General features: G+C 41.4%; 1 protein-coding gene across 1 annotated transcript; it reads left to right on the top strand.

Annotated features, from left to right (window-relative positions):
- The first annotated feature begins 2175 nt into the window (after window positions 1-2175).
- POMP (proteasome maturation protein) lies at window positions 2176-11229 on the top strand. Its single transcript, XM_061458171.1, has 6 exons — window positions 2176-2299; window positions 4219-4333; window positions 5197-5257; window positions 7397-7498; window positions 9250-9343; window positions 11001-11229. The coding sequence occupies exons 1-6, from the start codon at window positions 2176-2178 to the stop codon at window positions 11066-11068; spliced, it is 564 nt and encodes a 187-aa protein (XP_061314155.1). The 3' UTR covers window positions 11069-11229.
- Window positions 11230-11407: the final 178 nt, after the last annotated feature.

The following is an 11407-nucleotide window of genomic DNA, read 5'->3' as shown; positions in this document are numbered from 1 at the left end:
CAGACCCACACACCAGCAACACTCCCTGGGAGGCACAGGGCCCTGTGTGCTCAGGCCGCTGTGCCTGGTGCAGTGTCTGTGGGCTCCTGTCTGCACTCAGGTGAGCCCAGTGCTGGGGGAAGTAGCCTTCAAATCATCTGCAGTACAGAAGGCAGACATTACCTACTGCTTCTGGGCAGTTGAAGCATGCATTGCTCACCACTTGCTCTCATTTCTGATCAAAGGTTTGGTCAGTCTGACAGTTACTCGTGTAACTCCTATTACCTTGCAGTGGAGCTGCAGAGGAATGAGATACTACTCCAATCATCCACCACTGAGATGCTAACTGTAAGATCACTAAACCAAAGCTGGTTGTGAAAGAAATCAAGCCTTGCTCCAATTCAAAATACTTGGTAATTTGATGAGAAAATATGTGTGATTTATGTTTATGTCTGCAAGCTTTCCCTAGTGTGAAAGACTTTAAAGGAAAACCAGATCTTTTTTTTTGCAATGTATGTTCTTTTATGTTATGCAGCCTAGACTGTGGATTGCAGTGATGTCAAAAATGTACATGGAGTGATTGCATCCTGTCTGTGTCCTGCAGGAATGACTTTGAAAGTTAGATGTTTCATCTCTACAGTCATATCCTGATCAACAAAGTGACAAACCTAGCTTTTTCTGTAAGCTGCAGTTAAACAGGAACTTGATTTGTTTTTTTTGTATTCACATCTATTCTATAATAATGAATTCAGCACCACAATATTTGAGTACCCATTATAGGATCAGAGAAACCTTTGTGGCACCCGTTTTCCTAAAAATTATTTAAAAACCCCAGTCCTCCATTCTCATTCTTTTGAAGCCTTTGCTTTAAGCCTAAGATCTGAATACAAAGGACCAGAACTTTGGTTGAGAATGTGTTTTTTTTTAAGTGGTGAACTGATTTTGCCCAAGAAAGAGGAAATCCAAGTATAAAGTGTATTGATTTTTCAATAATGTTTTCCAAAGCTGAGTGTGCCATTACAACATACATAAAATTCCCACTTAAATATTGCTTTTTGTGCAAGATGTGGTGTTTAACTGCCACATATGAAATTTGTAGAACCAGGGCAATTTTGAGCAAAATCTTAAAGGGTTGAATGAGCTATACATCTCAGTAGAAATATCTCAGACAGATACACCAGACACATATCTGGAGCTATGCATAAAAATATGTGGAAAACTTTGTCGTGACTTTTGAGAAATCAAAGTTAAGTGCAAGCTAGTATGAATTCCATTATCATACTTTTACTGTGGCTATCAATACCTGCCGCTAGCACAGCAGCTTTAATCCACCATTCTCAAAACCCATTTCCAAAGATTAACCTGCAGCAGGCACATCCCTGTCAGTCACTGACAGAGAATCAGGGCCCCGAGGCCTGTCCAAGGTCCCTGGTAAAGCAGCGCACCCTTACACCTCCTCTTCAGACAGTGCTGCCCAGAGAGCAGCTCTATGGTTGACCCAGCGCCTGAGGCCATGTTTACCTCAGGAAGCACTGCTGACTTGTTTTGCTGCCTCAGGCTGTCAGCACTGTGACACTCCTGGGGTCATCCAAGCTCTCTGCTTTCGCTGCCTGTATCCCACTGGAGAGGACAGGTTTGACCACGAAGCACACCCTTCACCCAACATTGCAACACGGCCCCAGCCCACTGTGGGAAGCCATTGGCCAATTCAGCTCCAGCCAAGGTTGCACCTAGACAGCTGTTTTCTGCCGGCATGTGGGAACAGCGCGGTCAGTCCACGAGGCACAGCGCTGGAAGCGGGCACGCCATGGCCAAGGCGGGCACAGAGCGGGAGACACCCCTCGCACCTCACAGCACCTCACGACAGAGCACCAGCACCAGCAGCAGCACCAGCAGCAGCACCAGCAGCAGCACCAGCAGCAGCACCAGCAGCAGCACCACCAGCACCACCAGCACCACCAGCACCACCAGCACCACCAGCACCACCAGCACCACCAGCACCACCAGCACCACCAGCACCTGCGTCCACCCCTGCGAACCCCGCCCCCTCAGAGCCCCGCCGCTCCCGCCTTGCGTCTGACGCAACGCGCCAGGGGCGGGACGGAAGTGAGGGGCTGAGGGGCGGAAGTGGCTGAGCGTGCGGTGCTAAGATGGTGAGTGCTGGCTAGGTGTGGTGGCGCTGGTGCTGGGCGGGGGATGGCAGCGGGTTCGGGCAGATCGGCGCGCCCCTGCCTGTCCCCGCTTCGCTGCTCGGCCGTCGGGGTCCCCGGAGACGGCGGCCGTCGGTCGAGGGGCGCTGGGGCCGTGCTGAGTCATAGGGGTACGGCGCGGCCATAGCATGTTCTCGTGATGCCGGCCGGGCCCGCGGCTCTCACTGGGGAAGAGGTGCCTCTGCCCGCGCCGCCCGGTCTCCGCTGGGCAACTTCATGAGGCCGGGAAGGCGCCAAGGGTGCGTGGCCGCGGTGAAAGCCCTTTATTTGGGAGCGGGGTGGACCGGAGAGGCAGAGAGCCCTGGTAATCCCCAGCCTTTAGGTGTCAGGTGCTTTAGCGCCGCAGCCAACGCGGCATCTCTTGCTGCCGGGGAGGTCGTGCCTCGATCCCCTGTGGTGCGCAGCAGTAGCGTGGCCACCTGACACGAACTAGTCACTGACAAGAGTGGAGGGCATTACTTTTAGGGAGTATTTAATGATTTTCTCCTTAAGTTTGGCTTTCACATCTTCCAGGTACTGTATCGCTGTAATGCTCTGTCGTGGTTTAAACCCAGTCAGGTAACTTGTTCACTCACTCCCAGTGAGTGGTGCCGAGCTGACAACAATCGAGGTCCGTGTCCGTCTCCCCCCCCCCCCCCCCCCCCCCCCGCACCGGGGCTCTCCCCTTCCCCGCTCCCGGAGGAATGGGGAGGAGGATCGAGAGAGTGCAACTCCTACGGGTTGAGACAAGAACAGTCCAGCAACAAATCACCACCGCTACCATCAGCTAAAACAATGATAAGGGAAAATAACAAGGGAAGAGAATATGATACCACCGGCCAAGAAACCGCATCCCACCCGGAAGCCCCTGTCCTTCCGGGTAACTCCCAGTTACCCCCCACCCCAGGCATGACGTGCTGTGGTATGGAATACCTCCCCGGCTAGCCCGGGTCAGGTGCCCCGTCTCTGCTTCCTCACAGCTTCCCCTCCTCCCTGGCAGAGCATGAGCCTCACAGAGTCCTTGGTCAGGGTAAACATCACTTAGCAACAACCGAAAACATCGGCTTCACCAACACTGTTCTCAGGCTGGAAGTCAAAACACAGCACTGCACCAGGAAAAACATGACTGCTACTGCTGAACCCAGGACATGCTCTCACAGCAATCTTGGAAAGGCCTGGTTAGGGTTAAGTATATTAGTTTGCTGATGCTTAATGTGCATGTAATAACAGGTATCTTATGTTTTTCTAGTAGCTGTTAGGTTATCAACAGTTAAGATGTAAGTACAAAAGGCCTTGACTATAAGCATGAAATTTCTCTTGGATCTGTATGTGCTGCTAGAGGGAACTCCTGTGTTGAACAGCTCATCACTGTCACTTGCCAGAGGTTATTGCCATCATCTTTCAGAATTCATTACACAGTGGTCTATTGGTGGAGCAATTTGTGTGAACAGTCCTAAAATCGCTTCAGTAAAATTGGGCAGATTTGTATGAACTTAGCTGTCTTAGTTAAGATGGCTTTGCTTAGTCTGTGAAGGTGTCTTTTTTCTCGTCTTCTCCAAGTCACTGTTTTTCCTTTGCCCTTTCAGTTAAGTGCCATACTAGACCACTCGGATATGCCTTGTCCTCTTTATAGCAGCCTTAAACCATAGCTAAAATCAATTTGATCCTTCTTGATTGTGTCCGCGTGAAGTGAGTGAATGAATGAATTCTCAGACTTTTCTGTCCTGTCAGCTGAGCGTAACCTCCCTTTTACCATTCTAACCCTGCAGAGCAGGGTGGGAATGAACAAGGGGGAATTTTGAGCTTAACTGTTTCAGCCTGATCCTAAATTGTGTTATCAATATATTTAACTGTTATCAGACTTTCAGAAAGAATTCTGTTAGGTGGGGTTTGTGTTTTGTTTGTTTTAAAGAGACTCTAAAGTGCATGGGTAGTTGTACATGGGTAGTTAGTTGTACATGGGTAGTTAAGGAGTCTGAGCGCTTTGTTTCATTTGCCTGGCCTGATGGCCCAAACAAAAGGGATCTGGTTCTGTTAAAATAATCCTCACTTTTTCTTTTGTTCCAGGATTCCAGAGGCGCTGCTTCTCTGTTGAAGGATACTATCCCAATTATTGACTTTTCGGCTTCAGGATCATTTGAAGGTTATGATCTTCTGCGTAGAGGGTATGCTTTGCTTTTTCTTGCTGAATCATAGATAGCAGATATTGAGCTTTAGATACGTGGAGAAAGCATGTGTTAAATGTTGCCTTTTTAAAGAAGGTTCTTGGAAGGTGCGTCGGAAGAGCTATAGCCTGAAGTGCATGTATTTAATCAAATTGTCTTTCAAGCATGAATTTTCCATGAAACATCACTTCAAGAAGTGGGTAACTTTATTGAACTTTTACCTGTGTGATACTGCTCTTTAGAAAAGAGATGTCAAAGTATTAATAATCATGAAATATATGCTAGTTTTAATATACATATATATGAGTGCTGTACCTTAATTTCAGCACTGTATAAAAAGTAGAGTTAATATAGTAAAAACAGTGGGCTTGGGTTTTGTCATTTTACATTAGTACAAAACTGCGTGTCTTGGATAATGAATCTAAAATAAGTTCATGGAGTTAAAAATGCGGGCAATACAGCTGTGAGTGTGTATGTGGGTATGTGCAGTATTCAGCTGTAAAAGCTTAGACTTCTGAAGTTAGATACCATAAAATCTATGATGATTTCATTTATTAATGCCCTTCTATATTTCTGAAGGGGGTCAAGGAAAAAGTCAGTCACTTGGTTTTGTTAAACATAAAGGAAAAAAGATGCCTGAAATGTAAATGGTTTTTCTTCTGGTAATGCTGTAGTTTGAGGTCTTATTTGCTGCTTCACTACTAAGTTTTGTTTGTTTTTTTTTTTAATAGTTCAAACTGTGCTAATTGTGTGTCTCTAGGTTGATGTTTGTATCTGAGTTTAGTTTTGCAGTGTAACTTAAAACTATATCCCGGTTAATTTGAAGTTCAATTTTTTTTTTTTTAATTTGCTTGTATATCTAGTTTTACAAGTGTGAAAAGTGAATTGCTGCCCAGCCACCCGCTGGAACTGATAGAAAAAAATGTAAGTATAGTATCAAATACAGCCATCTTTACTCTGAACTAATTATGAAGTTTAAATTAACAGTGTGATTACCTGGACTGCTGTGTGTGGTAACAGATCATGAGCAGGGTCTTGCTTTTACTCAAATAAAGATGTTCAACAATAGTATTTTATTTATATAAATAACATCACTGGCAAATGTGTTTAATGTTGACCTCCCACTTGTGACTTTCTCCACTTCAAGTATGTAAATGAGCTTCCAAATAGGGATTTACGTAATAACTTTTAGATGACTAAACGTTACTAAGCTAGTTTTGTATGCAGCCTCTGTAGTTAGGTGGGGGGGCATACCTGTCAGTTCTGGAAGGCTGATCCTCCCATTTCGTATGTAGATTTACCATGTATCTTCATTTTCAGACTTTCAGTCTGTGAACACACAAATATTTTCATTAAGTTACTCGATTCCATGTAGAAATTTTACACACACAGTTTGTCTTAAGTATATGCAGTCTTGTCTGGCTTAGTCGTCACTTGTGGACTGCTTAAGAGTGGACTGTGAACCATAGGTTGAAGGTAAGGGCAGACTAGACTGACTGTCTTGTCTAAATCTGATTGAACTGAAGCTCATCTCTGGTGCCTGTTTTGTCAGCACAGAAGAGTTGATAGAATAAAATGTCCTGAAGTAAAGGCAATATTTGGATAGAATGTTGCAAATTGCTTCATGAGGTCCAGTGTAGTGTCTAAGATATTGTAATTCTAACCAGTGCTAGTGTTGTCTGGACTTAAAGGGTGGTGTTAATGTGACACCAACTTCACAAGCGTATTTATGAATCCTATAAATGTTTCAGAGCTGTTTGTTAACTGATTTTTATAGCTGTCTGCTCTAACTTAGTTTTCAACTCTGTTCTTGCCATATGAAAACCTGCATAATTAAAAGATTACATGCTAGAGAGGAAGAAAGGACAGAAATAGATAAAACAATGAAAAATAATTGCAACGCACAGGAACTATGTGAGCCTCAAATTGCTTTTCCCACATACTGTTTGGTTTGTTTTTCTGTAAGGCAAATTTATCCAAAAATTATTTTTTTTATACATCGGAATGGGAAAAGACTTGACTTGAGGTAGTAAACGGTTATTCTTAACAGCCATAAATAGTAGGTTATTCATGTAGCAGTAGTAGAAACCAAGTATTTGTTATCCAGATAAAGACCCCTACTTTTATAAAATAAAAGAAATGAAAAAATAATGTGACCAGAATTGCAAGTTTAGGATGAGATGTAGAAATAGTATTTTCTGGTAACTTTTGAAGAGCGTTCAGTATGTTACGAAGAACATGTGTATTATGCCTGTGACTTCTGTTTTCCTGTTTTTAAGATACCTTCACGTAAACTAGATGACACACTTGTACTAGTAGGATTTTGTCAGATGATTGAGTACAGGTTTTAAAATAAGAAGCTTGTGGGTTTTGTTTTCCTTTACAGTATTTTATTTTGTCAGCATCTCAGCCATGTAGTAGCTACTGTAGAAGCCAAATTTGAGACTGGATTACTCAAGCTTAAGTTTAACCTTAAGTATAAGTTCCTTTTGTGTCCTTCAGGATTCATGAGCCAGCACTTTTTCATTAAAAGAGCCCTCTGCTAAACAGATTTTCTTTGTTTTACAATCTGTTTTAGAGCAGTTGTAAAAATTATGAGCTTGCTTTAGCTTTTCAGAGTCACACGAGTATATGTGGTGCTTTGTTTCCCTACTTGATCAGAAAAGTGTTTTCAAGTACAGTTTTCTATGGCTAACAATAATGTCAATTGTGGGTTTCAAGTTTGTGTTCTTTCTTTCAACCAGACTTAGCTTCCAGCTGCCAATATTGTAGTAAAGCAGTGCAAAACTACACCACTTGGTGGTGTTATATGTCCTGCTTGTCTAAAATAAAAAAAAATGCCGCTATTGATTTGTAATAAAATCCAGCAAAAATTCATTTTTGCTTCATAAAACAAATACTACCATATTACTGCCTACTGTATACATTTGAGACACCTAACAGTATGATGGAATTTTTACATAAAACCTTAATGAGCATGTTAATTTAAGTAGGATGTCACAAATCTCTTCCATGGCTGTACTTGAAAGTAACTTTTTCTAAAATCAGTGTTGTTTATGATAGTTCCAGTTAAATCAAGATAAAACAAACTTTGCGACGCTGAGAAATATTCAAGGACTCCATGCACCTTTAAAGCTGCAGATGGAATTCAGAGCAGTGAAACAGGTAGGCATTTTTATCCTACTTGTGTTACTTAAGCCCCTTGTTTATCTCACAACATGCTTTCGGAGGGACATCTTTCTTTGTTGAAATACCTTATGTTTCCAAATGAAATTATTTTCATTGTACCACTTTACTAAAACAAGCTAAGCAAACTTGGCAATTAGTAGTCCCCAGAACAGGTAGTATGCTGAAAATCTTCAGCTGCTGTTTTAAATTTTACTTGGTGAAGTGCTCTAGCTCTTCTGTTGACTAGCTTCCTGTAAGGCTTCAAAGAAAAGTAGGAATAATTGGTATTGATTCCTAAAATTAATACTGTTGTCCGTGGAAGGGGGAATCTCTGCATGTATAGGGAAAAGAGATTTAGAGATCTGAAACAAGCAGTGGTTTGGGAGTAGATACAGAGGTAACATGAAAACTGAAGCAGTGCTTATTTTGTTCTGCAGCCTTTTTGTAGATCAGGGGAAGTCTATGGGAGTTAAGTTCAAAGGTTTTAACTCTTAGTTGGGAAGTTGTGTCTGTCTCCTTTTCCTTCCTATCTCCTAGGATGGAGAGTAACCAGAGGGAGGCTGACTTTGTCTCTTAGGAAACACAGAAAGCTCACTAGTCCTAGCTTTATTGGCTTTTTGAAGGTTGTCAAACTATTAAGAGTTGTTTTTCCAAATGAGTTAGAGCAATTCTGTACTCCCTTCCAGTGGGTCAGATACTACTGAACCACAGTGAGCTGCATTAAACTTGGCAGAAATTAGTGGTCCTGAAGATCTGAAAGTCAGACAGGACGTATGAAGACATTCTGTGATTTCAGCTGTGCTTTCTCATATCTTAGGTTAGCACGTGTCAGAAAATGAGGCAGGCGAGGGTAGCCTGCTAATTTGTCTCAGGTATTCTTGGGGGTAAATGGAGGAAACATGTTCTCTTGTGCTTTTATTTCACTTTCATAAAATATTTACTGGAATAGTGTGTTTCAACTTCTAACAATTGTACCAGTAGTGCTATGGAAATCTTCAACATATTTTTTGTGTTAAGAGATAGCTACATGATAGTTTTATGATAACAATACATGTACGTGATATAACTGAAGTTATCACTATTAGTAGTAAATGAAATTGTAAGTGCAGATATGCCATTCTCAGAATATTTAGGATCTGAATGCTATGTGTACCACTCAATTTTTTTTGTAATACTGTGGCTGAAGGGTATAGAAGAGGTTTGAAGAAACTGGCTGTGGACTGGAAGCTTAAAAATTGGTGGGGATAGGGCAAATAATTATGGTTTAGATTAACTGCAAGGAGGATTATGTTTAGATGTGAAAATACATACAGCTTTTCCACTGACATTCCCGACTTGTGTCAGAGATGTAGGAAACTTGGAACGTGGTTTTCAAACCCTGCAGTATATGTCAGTTGCCCAATACCGACCTCAAGGTGTAGATGTGTTTGTTGCAATGATCCTCCCCAGCTTTATGTGGTAACAGAGGAGGACAAAACCCCTCTTTTTTATCTTTATGCTATTTGCTGTAGTAGCTACACGGCAGTGAAAGCCACAAATCTAGTGAAAGGTTGATCTTCTTAAAATGATAGATGGTGGTGTTCTAGGTTTTGCTATCTGTGTGTGCCAATAGTTCTCTTATTTCATTGTTGCATTTGAAGGAAGAAGTGACTTTGTTGATTTTTCTCAGTCTCTTCAGTCTGAGAAATCCAAATGTAAACTCCCCTCAATTTCAGGCTTAAAAAATATTAACTCTTTTCTTTTTACAGGTCCAGCGCCTCCCCTTTCTTCACAGCTCAAACTTAGCACTGGATACTCTGAGGGGAAATGATGGATCCATCAGTTTTGAAGATATCCTTAATGGTAAATATATTGTTTTGAATGTTACGGAAACATTCACAGTTCCCAAATTTTACTTTTGAAGTTCTTTGCCTCTATGGAATAAGAGAATTAAACACAAAATGGAAAAAAAATTGAGCTCCTAAAGGTGAGGAAGCACTGGGGGAAGGAGAAATAAATGTTATTCAGCTGCTAGTTTTGTGGAAATGTGTCTGAAATAGTGAGTAAGCCAGGATTTGCTTGTAGGCTAGGTTTCTAAAGGAGTAGAAGATTATGCACTAATATTATACGCCTGTTTCCCCTTAAACTTTTGAGCTACTTGTGCAGACTTTGACAGGTGGAGGTTACAAAGATACAAAGTTTTTATAAGTTCTGTAATTAAAGAAAAGCTAGAGGAGAGATCCTGAACTAATGAACCAGAGATGTGGTGGGGGTATTCTCCCTGAAATGAACTGAGCAGTTGGCAGTTGTAGGATGGACTCCTGTTGGCTGACGGTTGGTATGTGTGGAATAGAATAAACCTGGAAAAATAGTTTAAAAAAATTATTTCTTAGAGCTGGTAGCTAAGGGCATGGAAGGAGGCAGAGGGTGTACTGAGGTGGGATTAGGGAGTTAAAAAGCCAGGGAGATAGGAAACTGGAAATAACGGAGTGATAAATGAGAATCTGGAGGCATGAGGTAAACCTGGGATTATTTTCTGGAATGGATTTACAGGGGCCAAGGGAAGGAATTGTAGGTTATTGTGATAGAGCAGTGTCAGGAGTAATTTATAGGAATTTGGTTATTTACCATTCATTGCTCACAAGCTGTCACATATTAAGTTCTAAGGAGTGAGTGAGTTAAAAGTGGTATTGATAAGGTTCTATTTAATATCTGGGGCTGGATTAGGTAATTTTGGTGTGTCTGGAGTAATCTGAGGCATTAATATGCTTTATGTGTGGAAGGAAAACAAGTCAATACACCCATAAGGAGAGGTATATTTCTTCCAAAGTGCAGTCACAGCCTTTTAATTGTGGGTTTCTCTTCGTTTGGTGGTGGCATTTTTTGTGTGTTTTGTTTGTGGGTTGGTTTATTATTAGTAGTAGTATTTTAATTTTTTTGTATGGTAACGTAGTTCAGACTGTCAGTATTGGTATCTTTTGTGTCCTGTGCAGTGGCTAATGTCAACCATATTTTACAGAATGAAGGAAATCTTGGAGATATTTAAGGACAGAATTTCTGTGAAACTAGGCAGTTAGATGGAGAAGAGAAACCATGAGTATGTCCCAACTAATAGAAGGGAGGGATGTGAGCTCCTGTTGTGCAGAGAAGTGGCACTGGAAAAAGATGTGGACACCTGTGGGGAAAAGCTTCACCCAGGCTTGAATTTTCTTACACATTAAACTCAACTTTGAGATTCAGGCTATGGGAGACTGTGCTGTTATAGAACTGGTTGGTTTTACTTGAAATGTGTGTGTGTGTGTCTTTAGGAAACACTGTTCTACTATAGATGTAATTGTTATCTGATCATTGCTTTCCATACAGGCCTGTGAGTTACAGACCTGCGTTGTGCAACACTTAAAAAATCAGTAACTTGCACTAAGCTTTAAAGTGGAGGGGAAATAAGGTCATGTTAATAGTTACTGTTGGTCTTTGTAACTTTGTAAAAGCCTCAGTCTTTCAACTTTTTTTTTTTTTCCAGATCCTTCACAGAGTGAGGTTATGGGAGAACCGCACATGATGATGGAATATAAGCTTGGTTTATTGTAACAAAATGTACTCCACCAAAATGTTTTGTGTGTGTGTCTCTATACTGCAAATCTAAATACATGGTACCCTAAACACACTGACGCTCACAGTGTTAAGTAGTCCTACAGTTATTATTTGCCTTCCTTGATGAAAAGGCACATTAAATGTTTAAAGTCTACAAACTGTTCTGTGCTTGTTGTCACTTATATAAATGTCCTGTAATTAGGTAGTTTAAATAATATGTTTTCATACACTGCTCAGGACAATAGATTCATAACTATGGAAATGCTATATATGCATACAAGAAATCCAAAAATAACCATGCATTTTAAAACTGATTACCATAGGTAAATGCATTTA

This window comes from Pezoporus flaviventris, unplaced genomic scaffold (assembly GCF_033815535.1).
Source record: "Pezoporus flaviventris isolate CSIRO_AGI_PZ_B2104156 unplaced genomic scaffold, CSIRO_AGI_Pfla_v1 ptg000025l, whole genome shotgun sequence".
Classification (NCBI taxonomy): Eukaryota; Metazoa; Chordata; class Aves; order Psittaciformes; family Psittacidae; genus Pezoporus; species Pezoporus flaviventris.
The sequence above is the reverse complement of the archived record's forward strand: the minus strand, read 5'-3'. Positions and strand labels throughout refer to the sequence as shown.